Consider the following 17,755-nt stretch of genomic DNA (forward strand, 5'->3'; position numbering starts at 1 on the left):
ATGTCCAGCTTCTCGTCCACCAGGACCCCCAAGTCCCTCTCCGCAGGGCTGCTTTCAAGTACTTCTTCCCCCAGGTTGTATAAATACCTGGGATTGCCCTGGCCCAAGTGCAGCACCCTGCACTTGGCCTTGTTGAACCTCATTAGGTTCTCCTGGGCCCACTTCTCCAGCCTGTCCAGGTCCCTCTGGATGGCTTCCCTTCCTTAGAATCAACCCCTTCCAATATATCGACTGTACCACTCAGCTTGGTGTCATCTACAAACTTGCTGAGGGTGCACTCGATTCCATCGTCTATGTCATTGATAAAGACATTAAAGAGCACCGGTCCCAGGACTGAGCCTTGGGGGACACCACTCATGACCGGCCTCCACCCTGAGCTTGAACTTCCTAAATTCACAGCAAATCAGTCCATACAAAGGCAGAAGTAGAAAAATAGCACAACATGCCGTCACCACATAAGCAAGAGGAGCATAAGGAAAGAACTGAGGTTGGAATCGAGAGAGATTAAAGCTGTGCTGCATGATTGTATGTAGCATAGCCCAAAAATTAAATAGACAATTTATTTCAATTTTTAATACAAAGGTAATAGATGAGCAAGATAATTTTGAGAGTAGCAAACACAACAGAACATGGAAGCAAAGCCAGGATGACTGGCAGTGACTGGAATTATACTATCTCTTCTAAAGTAAAAGCAGGAGAAAGAAGGTGGAGTTAAGGGTTCTTTCATCAGGGAAACGAATGTATGGACGTGTAAAAGTGCAACTGCAGTAAAGAGGAAATTTAATTGAACTATGAAATGAGTGATAGCTGTCAGATTGGAGTACAGCAAATGTAACAGCTGTCATTAAGAAAGGGAGAAATAACAAACAAGGCAGATAAGAACATGTTATCTGACAAAAATGGTGTGCAAGGCTTTAGAACAAATTATGAAGTAATCAACCAATAAAGGCAGGGAAGACTGTACTAAGAGAGACTTAATAACTTGAGAATGGGATTAATAAAACAGGGAGAAATGTTATGGTTCAACTTCCAAGCCAAGTGTATGGATTCTAGTCTAGTCTATGACGGGATATGTGCCAGCATCTTGTTTTTCATGGCCTGAAAGCAGATTGTGCTGAATGTATCAATTAGCTGAGCATGGTTCATATCAGTGAGATACTCTCCTCAGTCATTTTCTAGTGTCAGTAGGGCTTTTTGAGAGTACAGAAAAAGCAAGTGCAGGCTGTCGGTCTCAGAAAGGCCAAGCTGCTGACACGAGCTGCAGCCCCCTCTTTGTAACCATTTGCAATCCAAACTTTGAATAACCTTGGCTTTGCTCATTCAAGTGGAATGAGAATTTTTTCTAAATTCCCCACATATTTCATGGTACAAGAAACCCTCTTCTATTTCAGTAGTACCAGAAAAGAAGCCCCAGAAGGCCAGAAATAGCTTGAAATTGAGAAGTGGGGTAATGACCCATCATCTTCCATGCTGAAGTTCTCTCCTCACACTGAGAACCTCACAACAGTGGGGGAGAGTCTGGGTACCTGCCCAAGAAACTCTTGATTTAACGCTGACGTGGGCTGCTCTTCTCCAGCCACCACTGCGGTCTTCCGCTGGCTTGGAGTTCACATCTGCCAGCCATCATGCTGAGTTTTACGTGAAGTGCTCTTTCCTCTGCTGCGGGTAGAAAAACAGGCTGCCTTTTCCACTGACAGCGTGTGGTTTCTCATTCACAAATTTTTTTTCCTCACATATAGGAGGCTCGAGTGTAAATGCTTTATCAAGTGACTAATTTACCACGCCTGTGGTTTATCTCGCTGAGCTCTCTTCATCGCTTGGAAAGTGCTACTGTTATTCCTTGATTGCTGTACAGGAATGGAGAAAACATCTAAGCTGACATGACCAAGTTTATCTAGGAGACGTCAGTGGGTTCTTTGCTCGTGGTTAGGGACAACAGGCTGGGCTGGCACATACCATTTCTTCTTTCTTACAGAGAGGGAGAAAGCAGAAATAATTGATAATGCTTGATTAACAATATGTGAAGGCTATTGAGCTTCAGCTATGATGATCAACCCCCTATAACAACCTACGACCAAATCGTCAGCAGAAACAAGCAAACAAACAAAACTGCCCTGCACCTTTGCTACTTGAAGGACATTGCTTCCTCGTCATCATTTCAGTGGAAAGTATGATTGCACCATAAGCACCAAAATGACTTAAAACAAGCAGCGTGGGGGGAAAGTGGAAGGAAAAGTATCAATCAGTTAATGACAACAAGAGATGAGTACTAATAGGCCAAAACTGAGGTATTAAATCATGTGTCTGAAGGTCTCAGTGGCATTAGAGATAAAAAATTTGATAATTGACTAGAAGGCTGATCGAAAAGCAAAGACAAATCTACATAACCCTTGGAGGGAAATAAAGTTTTATGTATCCAGCCACCACTAAACCACCAGTTCTCAGCTGTTTGTTGCGTAAACTCCAGATGAAATGTCCATACCGTTCAGGTTCTGGTAAACCAGAAGATGGGTAAAAGTCTGACTAGATGGTCATGCTCAGAGAGTGGTGGTGAATAGAGTTAAAACCAGCTGATCACAAGTGGTGTTCCCCAGGGGTCAGTATTGGGGCCATCATGTTTAACATCTTTATTAATGATCCATACAAGGATATTGAGTGCACCCTCAGTAAGTTTGCAGATGACACCAAGCTGGGGGGAAGTGTGGATCTGCCTGAGGATAGGAAGGCCCTACAGAGGAATCAGGACAGGTTGGATCTATGGGTTGTGTCAATTGTATGAGCTTGAACAAGAAGATCAAGTGCCAGGTCCTGCACTTTGGTCACAACAATCCCATGCAGTGCTACAGGCTTGGGGCAGAAAGGCTGGAAAGCTGCAAGAAGGAAAAGGATCTGGAAGTAGCCAGCTGAACATGAGCCAGCAGTGTGCCCAAGTGGCCAAGAAGGCCAATGGCATCCTGGCTTGTATGAGAAACATGGTAGTCGGCAGGATCAGGGAGGTGATTGTCCCCCTGTTCTCAGCTGTAGTGAGGGTGCACCTCGAGTACTGTGCTCAGTTTTGGGCTCCTCACTACATGAAAGACATTGAGGCTCTGGAGCACAAGTCTTAAGGAGAGTGGCTGAGGGAACTGGGATTGTTCAGTCCGGAAAAGAGGGAGCTCAGGTTAGACCTTATCACTCTCTACAACTACCTGAAAGGAGGTTGAGGTGAGATGAGAATCAGCTTTGTCTCCCAGGTAACTAGTGATAGGATGAGAGGGAATGGCCTCAAGTTGTGCCAGGGGAGGTTCAGGTTGGATATTAGGAGAATCTTCTCAGAAAGAGTGGTGAGGCACTGGAACAGGCTGCCCAGGGAGGTGGTGGAGTCACTGTCCCTAGAGGTGTTCGAGAAACGTGGAGATATGGCACTGAGGGACATGGTTAGTGGGTATGGTGGTGATGGGTTGATGGCTGGACTAGATGGTCTTAGTGGTCTTTTCCAACCTTAATGATTCTATAACGGCACTCCAATGCCAGCTTCCTCTGGTGGCCTCTCCCTCTGTATATCTTCTCCCAATAATACATGTTAAATTCAGATTTTCATAGCTTTTTATCTCTGAACATTCAAAAATCAGGAAATGGTAATCAAACAGATGTTATTACTTAAATATTTTAGCATGATATGTACTTCCACTGCTTTACCATGCTGATGAACCTTAAGGAGAAAGATTTAGTGAGGCTCTGTATCCCTAAAAAGATGACTAGGAGCTGGGGTGAGGAGGAGAGGCATAGCAGGGACCAGGGCTGAAAGCAAACAGGAGTGGGCTGGTGGTCGTGTCCACACCAGTGAATACCAGCCCCACTGAGAGGGGAGCTTGAGGCACTTTGCATAGTGTCTAACCAGTGCTACAGGAATGGCTATCCTGGTTGAGGGGTCACCAAAAATGGGTCCTGTGTGATATGCATGGTTTAATGACAGAAGAGCATCCCTGTGGCTGCATAGCCTCATTGCTCATGCTCACACAGCATCCAGCTCTGTAATACTTTAGCCTGTCCAGAAATGTCAGAAATATCAAAGTAAGATTTCTACAGCTCCTATCAGAGATTTTTGAGACTCAACTGTCTAATGCCCTGGGCAGCCTGACCAGCACCCTGGCTGACCATGCTATGAGCTGGAGGTCGAATCAGGGTCCTCTGGAGGGCCCTGCCAGCCTGAATTACCCAGTGGCCCTGTGGCATTATGTTATCTGATGCCCTTCAGAGCTGCAACCCCATCCACAGGATTGAAAAATCATTATCCAGAATGTTTTGCAGCTTAGCATTCAAACTTACTCCTGACATACGTTGCCAGCAATTTTATTCCATGATTGTCTCCAGCTTCAGTCAGTGGTTTTATATTTCCATTGTCTTCCTTTTCCATCTAGCAATACTCCTTATACACCTACTGCTTGCCTCTGCATTTCCTAATCGCTCTTTCAGTGAAGCCAATAGAATAGAAATACTGAGCTAATTGTTGATTTTAAAGTGAACTCTGAACTAAAGTGAAATCTGAACCAAGGTGAGACTGTTCTCTGAATATGTGCATGGGAACCCTCCAGCTCCTGTTGGTTTTCACAAGTGAATACCACAGTGGCAGTCGTTATTCACAATAAAAAGAAACTTGGGTAGAGATTGGGGAACACTGTGAAGTGACCACAGCTGTGCTGTGTGAGCACCAGCGTAGCCTTTCCCTTCCAGTAACATTTCTGCCTGCGCAGAGATCCTCCCCCTTCTCAGCTCTCCCCCACCTAGTGCTGTGTAGGTGCGGGTGGGGAAGCTGACAGGAGCTGTATCTGGGCTCAGGGTCTGCAGGAGGCTGTTTTGGGAAGCATCTTGCTGACCACTAGAGCACAACTGCATGCGTTTCTCCTCTGGCCACGTCTTTGCCATGAGGAGGCTACTACAGATGTTGATGTATGTTGTGGGCCAAACAAGAGAAACAGTGATCAAATGGCCAAATCTGACCCAAGTTGCATCATTGTCCAAAGTCCATTCTTATTCTGTGTTTCAGGAGAAATTGTCTTCCTTCCAATGCTCTCTGAAGGAAACCATCACGATGTATGCTGAGGATTACTTTACAATACCACCTCAGGACTCCAGCTGAGATAAGGAACTTGCTATATATGATTCTGACTACAGCAGAAATTGCTGATTAAGAGATGGTCTCTGGTCTGAGATTTTGCACTTCGGAGAAGTAAACTTAGGAAAATAGAGTAAATTTGTAACTGGTCTTATCTTTGATGGAAATTGCTGTCTTTGCTGACCGTTGCTATGTTATTTGCATAACACCAAAAGTGCACGTACAGCTGCCACTTTCCATTAGATCCGTGTTTTTCAAGAAGTTACATGCTAGTGAAAATTTTAATGCACAGCCACACATTTTTCATTCTTATCTTCACAGTAACAGTCACAAAATACCATTTTTTCCCTGTAATAAAAGTCACTACTCCCAAAAGACCAAAACAGCGTATAGCACAAGCCGCGCTACACAATCTTGACAATTAACACTACACACACATCAGTTTCCTTCTGAGGGTTTCCATACACAAAGCAAAGAAAAAGTAACTTATGCAAATAATTAATAGATATTTTTTCCATTTGCCACATGAGAATGGCCCCTTAATGAAGTGACGTATGATGCTCACTTAAGAAGTCTGTGGGAAATTCATATCTGATTTATAAACCTAAATCTTTGGTTAGATGCCCATCTTTCTTCCTCTGCATTTTTTATTTCAATTTTAATATTGTTGCAATGGAATATTTTAAAAAATCTTTGGTATATCCATCTCAGCTTTACATTCAAGGAAACTACTTATGAAATATCGTCTAACACTTTCTCCGTTAACTGAAGAGTCAAAAGTAAACTGGGACCAACACGGGTCTTGTTTTCTAAGAGTGACACCTAGAGTTTCATCTGAAAAATTAAACAGGTTTTCTTTACTTCTCCAGGTTAAAAAGGCAGTAGGCATTTGTCCAAGCTTGTTACTTTGAATTTATAGTTAAATATACTTAATAGTGATTATTTTAATAAGTTTTTGTGCAGATACTATACAAAATTGTTGCTTAGTGGCCCACATATTTAATCTGTCATTTACTTGAACAATTCTCTATAAATCAAAGGCCTTGATTTTGCAGGCCTCATATTTAAGTATTCTCTGATGAGCATTAAATTGCTTTGGAAATGTGATTTGCATTAATGCATGAAGGCATGCACTGTGCCCAGAGGTAGTGGTGCTCTCATTTTATAGCCAAGGCGACTAAGATTCTGCAAAGTGTCCCAAGCCAGACAGAAAATGAGGGTGAGAACCCCAAGTCCTGAGGCTTTTGCCATAAGATAACCTGATTTTTCCATCATATGGAGGGAGGAATCAGGTCTGAGTCTTGTTCCAGCCTGATGCCAAAAGGTTCTCCTGTGGGAGGACTCCTGCCCACAGCCAGAGCTAACGCACCAGCACAGCATGGAGGCTGCCTCTCTCTCTTCTCACCCCACCTCTGTGAGGCACTGTCCAAATCACTGACGAAGAGGGTGCTGCTTGTGGGTTGATACATAATGAGACAAACTGCTTAAGTTCAACTGAAATTTGTAAAAATCAGCTATCTGATCCATTTAGACTAGACATGTCCAACTTGCGGCCTGTGGGCCACATGCAGCCTGGCTCAGCACATCTAGCTGCCCCCTGCATAGGGAGGGCACAGTGCAGTGCTAACTCAAGTTGTGGCAAATAGTGTTTTGCATTTTGATGCACTGACTAAACACGGTCCTGTGAACAGCAAAAAATATGCAGTCCTGCTTTCCATTGTGCTAAAGGAATTTAAGAACTGGCGTCAAGATGGTAAAAACATCAAATATTTGGTATATTTGCAACTCCATTTTCAATTGACATAAATACATTATTGTGACTTTTCAAATGGAATGTATTGAGTTGAAATCAGATATTCAACTCAAAAATTCAATTATGTCTCTTTATTAGACTTTTAAAAACCCTATCTTACCAGAGAGAAATAATCCTCACTTCACATTACCCCTTATTCATTTCATTGCTTTTTGGCAGTACATACATTTGTGAACAATTATTTTCAAGGATGAAACACAGGAAGAGTAAAATTTCATCAAAAATCTCTAACACCTTGAGAACTCACAGAGAATTGCAACCTCTGCCATCAAACCTGCCTGATGCATTAGTTTCACAAAAACAAGGTCAAATATCTCACTAGTTTTATGGTTTAGTTGCTCCCTCTTTTTAATGTTTTAAGAAAAAGTCTAAAAAATATGAGAACTTTGTTAGTTATAGACGTTATCTATATCATATATTTTATATGTGGCACAAGACAATTCTTCTTCACTCAATGCGGTCCAGGCAAGCAAAAAGTTGGACACACACCCATTATTTAGATTCCAACTGTTTCTTTCTGTTTCTTTCTGCGTCACCTCTGTATGCCTTCAAATAAAGCAGCAAAGCTCACTTTGAGAAATCATTATAAACCACTTCAAAACTTTAAAAAAGCTGTTGTTATTTTGTTCTGGAAACTCCTTTTTGACACCAGTGCTGAGCACAGAGTTTATGTCCATCTTCCCTTCCTATCACAGTGGAAAACACAGATAATGCACTTGCAAATCTAAAATGCAAAGTTAAAGCTGCTTTTTAGCCTCTGACTATCCTAGGTGTTATCATCCCAAATAGCAAAGAAATAATAATTTAAAAAATCTGTAGATACAAGTAACTTGGAGGTGATTCCTCAGAGCCAGGAATGATTTTGTTCAGAGTTTGTTTGTCTTATAATGAAATATGCTCAAATAAAATACAGTGGCCTGGTAAGTTGCTGCAACAAATTTTTGGTGTGTTGTATTCAGCAACTCCTTCTAGTAATAAAAAAAAAATAATCATAGAATAATAGAACATAATGTGACATAACATACTACTAATTATAAAATGGAAGATTAAATCCCATTCTGATTGCTAAATACACAAGCATTCAGGTGGAGCTGGTATTCCTCTGGAGCACTGGAGAAAGTGCTCTGCAGACCTACACGGGAGATGGAAGGTGCAGAAGGCAGCACTCCTATTCTCACCCGCTCGTTTTATGTAATCTCATTTATGTTTTGGATCAACAAGTACCTGTCAAATTTAAATCACCATGTAGGAGGGAATACAAGACTCATTCTTTCTCCCAGAGCATGAAAGTTAAATTCACAAGAAAAGTTTTTGTCAGGCGTATCTATTATCCTTCATGAGGAACAGATTTAAATTTGTAGTGCTAGGCTGTTAGGAACAATTATAGTAGATTATATACTCTTCATTCACTGAGAATTCTGTGTTGTGGTTTGTTTTTGTTTTGTTTTGTTTCGTTATGTGTTGTTTGGTTGCTTGAGAATTATTTCAGCAAATTATTCACTGTTTCATTAGCTTTCATAGGACAGTTTGCAGGAGAATTCGTCTTACAAAATATCCTCCTATGAGGACAGGCTGAGAAAGCTGGGGCTGTTCAGCCTGGAGACGAGAAGGCTCCAGGGTGACCTGATAGCGACCTTTCAATATCTAAAGGGGAGCTACAGGAAAGAAGGGGACAGATTCTTTAGCAGGGTCTGTGGCGATAGAACAAGGGGAAATGGCTTCAAGCTCAAAGAGGGTAGATTTAGGATAGATGTAAGGAAAAAATCTTTTACAGTGAGGGTGGTGAGGCACTGGAACAGGTGTTATGGTTGATGCCCCATCCCTGGTGACTTTTAAGGTGAGGCTGGATAAGGGCTTGGGCAACCTGATCTAGCTGTGCTGTCCCTGTTCATTGCAGGGGAGTTGGACTAGATGGCCTTCAGAGGTCCTTCCAACTCTAAGGATTCTATGATTCTGGGATTCTATGATTTTTGCTGTTGTCTTTCACTTCTGCCAGCCCTTTGAGTTTGATGGCTGAGGAAGCTGGAGACCAGAGGTGGTGTGAAAATGATGCAGGTCGAAGAACATGAGCTTAACTTTGTGAAGCTGTCAGTCACCACCCAACTCATTATGTGAGAGGTAACACTGGTTTCTTCATGCATCATAGTCTTTTACCTGTATAACTGATTTTCTGCCTTTGGAAGAGTAACAAGAAATTGAATTTACTTCAGAATCACCCATGCTGGAGGCTGCTGATTTTTCTCCTCCTTTTAGAAGTCTTCAAATCGTCTCTTATTTTTACAAAACTGGTGGGATATATGTAGTCAGGTGAGGTCATGGTAAAATAAAAAAAATGGTCAGCGATCAGAAACAAGCATGTATGAACATGTATTTACATAAAAATCACACAAATGTATCTCCAGTGTTTATCCTAAAATGTTAACAGGTCAGCTTCTCTGGTTAACATGCAGTGCCTGAAGTCAGCACAGGGCCACCGAGAGGCCCACATGAAGGACATGTGCCAGTAACATGGCAGTGACAGGTGAGCTCTAAGCACACAGAGTTCTCACTTTCATTGCTGTTCCAGCACCTTATGTCAGTCCATGGTATTTCCCAAGAGTATCCACTTTAACAGAAAAATGTTCTGTATTTCAACATGTAATGAATAGAGTTGCTTCAGGTTAATTGCTAGAACGCAAAGCTAGAAAGCCAATGTTACGACAGTTCATTGCTTGTGCTGAAAGGCTCATGTCTTTATTGCACAGCTCTTAATGTGAAGCATAAGTACAATGTAATTGCTTTGGGTTCTCATTGAAGATCAGCACTTGAACCTGTCTGAAATCATTTGTTATATTAAAAATAACTGTGTTTAAAACTACTGTATTGCCATCAGAAGCTGCTCCTGCTGAGATTTGCTGGCAGGTCCCCAAAACAATGGTATACTGCTTCTTTCTTAAATGATCTATAGTGTGCCAGTGAGTAACTTTGCACATTGCAATTTAAAATTGCCACAGGCCACCAGCGAATATGCAGTGTGCTGCAAAGCTGTGGAAGGATCTGGAAGAGAAATCCAGCCATACTGCAGGACCCCAAGCCATAGGAAAGGCAAAGGCAGATAGGGTTTGTGAGCAGGGAGGGGTGAGGTGGGGTTGTAAGGAGCTGCTGGAGAATGGGCTAACACAGACCTCTGGTTCCTGAAGAAACAGTTCACTAGCAGATTCACTCATGCTTTCAGCCAGGATGCTGGGCAGTGACTCACAAGTGATTCTGCAGAATCTCACCCTTACAGCAGTTTGTTCATACAGATGAAGAATTCTTTCATTACCTAGACAATTTCTTCTGGTAAGTCTTTAAAAATGTGGGAAAACTAGAACTCCATCTTCATCCTGTACTATGCAAAAGATCTTTTGGAAACAGCTACCAATCAACTGAGTAATAACTTCCCACAAATCTCACTCAAACCATTTTCAGTCCCAATCAGTGGCGATCCATCAATCATGTTTTCTGCATTGTGCGATCTCAGGTAGAGTGTGTGATATGTGAAGGCCATGCATGAGTCATAGACCAAAATTCTGTCATTAATTGGAGTATGTTTATTAGGTATCAATTATTACCTTAAGTTAATAATAACGATAAGCAGCATGTAGTTAATTTTTCTTATTTAGATGTAGAATGGTTTGTGCGTAGTTACATATCTACAAAATATATTTATATATATATTTATATATATATTTATAGGGGAGGGATTCCTGAAGTGTTCCATGTTACTTTAAAATGTAATCACAAAGGGGTGACACAAGGCATGGCTAGATCCTGATCCACGTGGTAGCAGACTACAAGGTGGGCTCATGCAATGTGTTTGGGGGTTGCCTGTGAGTCAACAAGCTGCCAGGCTGGACATGAAGCACATCAGGCTGTAACTGTTCAAGGGGCTGCTCTTGTACTGAGGGCAGGCATAGCTGCTGTGCCAACTCCAAAAGATCTTGAAAATCCCTCTTTCTGCTGTTTTTTTCACAAGAGCTCTCCTCAAGCGTGGCAGAGCTGCTACCAGAGCAGTTGTACATCCAGCACACAGTTGGTTGTCAGGCCTTTTGGGGAAGGATCTGTTCTTAATATAGAGGTGACGTGTTGTCAGTCACGTCCTTGTTCCTCATACAATGGTTTGGATGTAGGCCTGAATCCAAGGCAGGAGAATATCCAGCTCATTGATGGCCTTGTAGACCCCCTTCTCCCCAAGCTGTCAAGAAGATAAAGACGTTAGAAGTGAAACTATCCACACCACCAAAGCAGGAGCCAACACCTCCTGCTCTTACCTTAAGAAATGTTTTCTTTATATTTTTGACAGCAGAAGTTAATCTTGTGGATGGAGCACATGGAATCTGAAGGGATGAGAAGAAACCAAAAGAACTTGTTGCAACAAGGTTGATGGAAATACAAAAGCAGTGAGGAAGAGACAAACCCACAGTGTGGCACCATCGGACTATGTGTGAAACGTGTTAAATCAGCACCTCCGTCTACTACAGAAGTGTTGTTTTACTTGTGTGCTTTCTGGAAAGTTGAGATCACACTACAAAAACTGTAACATGGGTATCACCAAGTCTTCATATTACACATTTCCTATTTATCTCAGGGGTCTTTATATCAGTGGCAGCTACAGCTTTTGTACAGTGCAACCTAGCTGTAAGGCTCAGATCCTTTAACTTGAGTTTTCAGTCTGTCAGCACTGCTGAAGGAGGGTCCCCAAATGGGCAGCCACTGCCCCAGGGTGCCCCAACAACTGTGCCACCATTAGCTGCTCACTGTGCCCAGTCTGCATGCTCACAAGCACCCAACACAACTCTTTTAAGTGTGTTTTTTTGGCTGCTCTTTTTTTTTTTGGGGGGGGGGGGGGGGGGGGGCACTCAGGATAAACTTTCTATGCAACACCTTCAGCATTGCTACCTGGCTCCCTGGCTCTCTATGCTTTCCAAGGGAAAAATCCTTCTGTGGAAAAAGTGGACATATCTGGTATTTTCCAGTTTACAAGCAAAGACAATATTTTGGAAAAGGAGAAAGGAAAAGGTCCGGAACTCATTTGAAAAGAGATGACCACTTAAATGGACAGTTAGTCCATCTTTCCACCTCAAACAGACTTTTTAAAAAGGAGCACAAACTTTCTTTTCAAGTTACTTTCTGTGTATGTTAAAATCACTTTGCAAATTGAAAATATAAATGAAAGTAACTTGAATTTTTAAGCCTTTAATAATCTTCTAACTAAGGCAGTTCTTCATGACATGGGTTTTTTTTTTTTGTTTGCTTTTTTTTTAAGGTCAGTTTACATGATGCAGATTTCCACACAACTAATTCAGAGCAAGTGAACAAATGAGCAAGAAAGTGAGCTTGCTCATTTCAAGCTGCGCTGCAATCTCTGCTAAAGACCAGCAAGCTCTGTTTGCAATGATAGAGCAATATTATAAATTCTACAGTCAATGTATTGCCTTTGTGCACCCCATTCAAATACAAGAAAAAAACTTCTGCAGCCACCTATTGATGTAGAAACATCCCCAGAAGCAGCTGCTGTTCTCGCATTGTTGCCATAGGGCACATGAGCAAGTAAATGGGATTTTGCTGAGGACAGTGGTGCTGCAGATGGATTTTTCCAGTATCCAAGAAAAAGTGAACATTCCCTTTACAGTGCAGTCATACTCTAAGTGAAAGAGCTTGATTTCACTGCGGAAAAAGGATTTAGAGATTTTGGTACATGTGTCTTCTTGAAAAACTGAACTTGGGATCTTACATTATTGGAAAATGTTAATATTTGGGAGGAGGGGCAGTAAGAAAAATAAAAAAGAATAGCAAGGTTAAAATCATGAAGATAATGTAGTACAAAGTCTTTGGAAGTGGTTTGGAACCAAATATTGTTAGGATTTTTAAGCAGTAGGCTTGCCAGTCTAGATGGCTGAATTAGAGCCAGAGTTCACAAAAGAATATAGGGTAGGTATGTATACAAAGGTGTCACTGTTTCTCTCACTTCTATAAAGAACTTGACCCGTGAAAGATGACGAAGTTCTTATGCAAGTATGTTGCCATGGCGGAAATCCCTTCTGACAAATATCTTACAATTCAAATATACAATAAACATTAAAGGATTCATCCATAAATTGATGAGGGAATAATATGGTGGAGAAATCACAAACTGTGCATTAGCAGAAGATTCATAACTTTCATTCTGTTCACAATTTCTGATATTCTTTCATGTATTTTTTCTATTCTTGACTTTGAATTGATGAAAATTCTTTTAAAAACGTTACCGTTTCCAGAAATGAGTTGTCTCCTAGAAAATCAAGACAAGTCATCATTTTTGAAACAGTTACTGTTTTTCTACTATCAGAGGAAGTCTTTTCTTTCCTACCAACATATTTTTTTTAAGATCGGAAAATTTAAATTGTTTTGTTTATATTTGTGTTGGATAGAACACTGGTACTAATTATGAAAAGAATTCAGGAGCTTTGAGAAATGCACTGCATTTTGTCTCCATACAGCACAGAGATAGATGTGTTACTAAGTTTTATAGTAAGTTCCAGTCACTTGTAGTATATATAGTTACTATAATTACTGTAGTATATATAGTAACTTCCAGTCAGATGGCACATCAGAATAACTGATGCTCTGAATTGAGTCAAAGTTTATAGTCTGAACTCCTCTATATATACTGGCACTTCTATGAGGCATAATTTTCAGACAATTCTCTAGACAAGAATGGAATCTCTTTCAATTAAGTTGTATGGTTATATTGTTCCAATACCTGGAATTTTGACAGACACAGATAATTATAACAGAGTGTAGAATTCTGTTAATAATGATTGTAAACTGCAATTATGTAGCATGGCTTAAATGTTGAATCTGAGAGCTTGGGGAGTTTTCTCTCATTGAGATCTGAATATTTTTACATTATACAAATATTTTGGTTGTGTTCTGAGATACAGCACTGCAAGATGTCTGAAGTTGTTTATTTTTGAACTGCAAATATTTGTGTGCATATAGAAGCAATGTCCCTTTCTTACATGCTACCACACATTTCAGGTTAGACAATATTTCATTGGCTTTTCATTCTGCCTTCACTTTTGAAAACTGGCATAGACATTTGCCTGGCTGTTCACGCTTGTATTAAAGTCTAAGTCACATTTGACTTTTTGTGACACTGTGACTTATCAGGACTACAAATTTTAGAGAGAAAAAAATAGCTGTGGATGATAAAGCTTTAAGGCGCACTCTGTTCTTATATACCTACCCTTAAAAGAAGAGCCAGGAGGTAAGACCTCACAGGATATTCTGCAGCCTAACATGTATGTGACAAGAAGGAGAAGAGAAGGCCCACAAGTGATGGGGTGATTTTAGTATCACCCTTTAATGCATATTTGCATAGGCAAAATGTGTACTAATTGCTGTCCTGGTGTCATTTGCAAGGTGGGATGATGACATGGTATTGGCAGAAGCACCTCTTCTGTGGGACACCTCAATTCATCCTCAGGACATGTTGCCAATGGACAACAGCTTCAACTGTGGGCATAGCCAATACATGAAAACTGTTCCTTTGTGATTTATCCCATGTCATAGAACCACAGAATCATAGAATCATTTATGTTAGAAAAGGCCTTAAGAATCATCAAGTCCAATAATCCACCCAACACTAGAAGTCCACTGCTAAATCATGCAGCAAAGAGCCATGTCCACACATCTCTTAAACACCTCCAAGGATGGCAACTCCACCACATCCCTCAGTGATCCCTTCCAATCCTAACTTCCTTTCAGTGAAGAAATTCTTCCTGATAACCAGTCTAAACCTTCCCTAGTGCAACATGAGGATGTTGCCTAACAGACTACAAATTGTTACCTGAGAAAAGAGACCAGTACCCTCCTTGCTGCAATCTCCTTTTGGGTAGCCTCTGAGAGTGATGCAGTCTCCCCTCAGTCTCCTCTCCTCCAGACCAATCAGCTCCAATTCCCTCAGCCACTCCTCCTATGTTTCGTTTTCTAATCCCTTCACCAGCTTCATTGCTCTTCTCTAGACATACTCAAACAATTCAATGTCCTTCTTGTAGTGAGCGACCCAAATTTGAGGTGCAGTTTCACCAATGCCACGTACAAGGAGGAAATCAGTCCCCTAGCCCTCCTGGCCATGCTATTTCTGATGCAGGCCAGGATGCCATTGGCCTTCTTGGCCACCTGAGCACGCTGCTGGCTCATGTTCAGCTGGCTTTTGACCAGCATTCCCAGGTCCCTTCTGCTTGGCAACTTTACAGGTGCTCTTTCCCAAGTCGATATCACTGCATGCCACTGCTTGCTTATAAGACACCATCTGCTCTTTCCAGATTCAGTATGGTTGAGCAGAGATGATATGTAAGAGTAACCATGGCATCTCCACCACCTCTCCTGCACTCTGCAGACTCACTCTGGGAGGAAACAAGTGGTGTGAAACTTCTACAGGCTCGGGGGAAGCCCCTGGGAAGCTAAGTCCTCTGCAAAATAGGGCACACCATGATTCTGAATCACACTCTTTACCTTTCAAAAAAGCATGATCTAGCCCTTTCCCAGCCTCTCATCTTGACAAGAGGTAGTTTAGCTCCCAGTAATATACTCACACAGGCATTCATGTTCTCTTGCAGGACCCGGAAGGCACTAATAACGTACAGCTTCTCACTTTCCATTCCAAGATGACTGAAAACATTTTTCATGTAGAATGAGAGGAGCTGATCTCGAACACTGCAATTTGTCTGAAAACAAAGCAGGTAAGGAGTTGACAAATGAAAATCTTACAAGTCAAATTTTGTCTAAAATGTTAGACTTGTAAAAATACATGTGGTTAGAAAGCATGTAATCAACAGAAATATCTTCATAAACTTCAGTATCCCATTAGATTGCATCCTTTGTTTCAAACATCTCAGTATACCCCTGAGGTTTCTGAAGATAGGCCAGGAGGATGTTGCACTGATACAGCAAGGAGTATAAATAAGATAAGCCATGAACAGAAGAGACAGCAACAAATCTATTTATTGCAGAAGGAATAAATAGAAGATCGATAGGGGAGTTAAGCCAGATAATCTTGGCCACATTGTAGGTGTGACTGTGGGTGTCACTGTCCGATTCCTCCACACCACTGTCCCATGGCATTCAAGATGATCTAAGGAAGCAGCCCCAGCTGCTGCTCCAAAGAGACCACCTTATGTAATAGCTTACTGATCTGTGGGATATCTTGGACGCCCAAGGGTATTTAAAATGGCTATATGCCTGTTTTTAAGAAACTGAACCAAATATTGGGTGCAAAACTAAGTCCTCAAAATGCAGGTGTCTGCATGTACATCCCATGGGCAAGTAAGGATCCTTCAGTCCTGAATCCATTCAATGAGGTACCCAGAAGTTCGAAGGCTAGTAAGTCTCTACTGACTGATTCTATGGACTCAGTCTGCCCTACTGACTAAATCTCTGCATAAAAGATGCTAAAACAGCTCACACATCTGTAGTCACTTATGAATAGACCTGTAAACTCAGTGTCTCACTTCCATGCCAAATCGTATTTGGGGAATCAAATCTCCATCTTCTAGGACACCTTCAGAGGTCTATGCCCAAAGCAACTATTGGCTGCTTGAGTGTCCTGGCCAGTCTGCAAAATCCTGGGACCATCTGCAGTACTGTATACACTTGCAGGAGGTGGCTAACTGCTGGAATGGTGGATTTGGCCTCGGCCCTCATGTGAATGAGATGGTACCTAAAATGCATTGCTGAGAAGGATCACACATGGTAAAGTATTCAAAGGAGGAGCAATAGCTACCACAAACATGCTCCTTCACAGTGTTTAAATGCAGTAAACACTGTCACCCCAATGCTCGAAGGAGAGCACCACTGCAACCAGCTAAAGACAAATGCCTCCAGCCAGGCTTTCCACATCCACCTCTTTCTCCTCATACCACATTCACTTCTCCCCTCATGTCCCATAGGAAAGTCACTTTCTGTGAGGCTGATGTAACACTCTTCCTCTAAGCAGAGAATTCCATTAAAATTACAGCTCTAATAAACATAGTGTACTTCACAATTAAACACAACTAACTTTTGTTAGTCAGCTGTCGTTCCTTCCTATCTCTACAGACCAAAGGAAAATAAAAGCAAAAAAAGTGGAAAAACAATAATATAAATCTTACCATAAACAGCATTTTTGTTGTCTTTTTTAGAAGTCTTGTATTCTTGATGAGATCCTTCTGTAAAATACAATGTGGTAGTATTAATTAATCTAAGAAAAGGAAGAGATAAAGAGCTTTTTGTATAATTTGTACAAAACTTAACTCTGTACAGTAGCATTTCCTATCAAGGTGTGTTCTAGACATGGTATTAGTAATAAACTTATTCAGATGTAAGATGAGGACTCAGTAAATCTGTGTTCCTGTCTGCCTGTAAACTTCTTCCATGGCCTTGGCAAACTCATCCCAGCTCTCCATTCATCCTCTTTTTCCCATCTTTTCAAAAGGAGTAGAAGCGTTATCCTTTCTCTCAAGACCATAGAGATCATTCAGCCTACTGAAGTGTCCAGGTGATCAATAACGAAGCTGCCAAAGAAGCATCCATAAATAAAATAAACCTCAGCTAGTGGGATCAACTTACAGGAACAGATGATTTTAAACTAGTTGCCTTTGCATATAGGTTCTCTGTCACTTGGGAGAGTAGTCCTTTCTGGCAGGTATGCTTTCCTGTAGATGACTTTTTGCCTTCTACAGTGAAAAGACAAAGTAGAACTAACAAATGCCCAGATCTGAGAACAGAATATGCTTTCATCTTCACTCCCAAATCTTCGTGCTCGAGTCACAGCAGCGTGTGTGATACAGCAAGACTGGTTAAAT

At 41.4% G+C, this 17,755-nt stretch overlaps 1 protein-coding gene across 1 annotated transcript; it reads right to left on the minus strand.

Moving 5' to 3' along the window:
• IL26 (interleukin 26) lies at nt 10,637-17,131 on the minus strand. Its single transcript, XM_021384831.1, has 4 exons — nt 17,063-17,131; nt 15,509-15,640; nt 11,201-11,266; nt 10,637-11,124 (listed from the first exon to the last, which is right to left on the minus strand). The coding sequence occupies exons 1-4, from the start codon at nt 17,072-17,074 to the stop codon at nt 11,038-11,040; spliced, it is 297 nt and encodes a 98-aa protein (XP_021240506.1). The 5' UTR covers nt 17,075-17,131; the 3' UTR covers nt 10,637-11,037.

The sequence above is a fragment of the Numida meleagris genome, chromosome 1 (assembly GCF_002078875.1).
Source record: "Numida meleagris isolate 19003 breed g44 Domestic line chromosome 1, NumMel1.0, whole genome shotgun sequence".
Lineage (NCBI taxonomy): Eukaryota > Metazoa > Chordata > Aves > Galliformes > Numididae > Numida > Numida meleagris.

Coding starts and splice junctions, on each gene's coding strand:
- IL26 (XM_021384831.1), bottom strand. Junction 11,267..15,508: donor AAGAGAACATGAATGCCTGT/GTGAGTATATTA, acceptor TCATCCCTTCAG/ATTCCATGTGCTCCATCCAC. Junction 11,125..11,200: donor TAAAGAAAACATTTCTTAAG/GTAAGAGCAGGA, acceptor TCTTCTTGACAG/CTTGGGGAGAAGGGGGTCTA.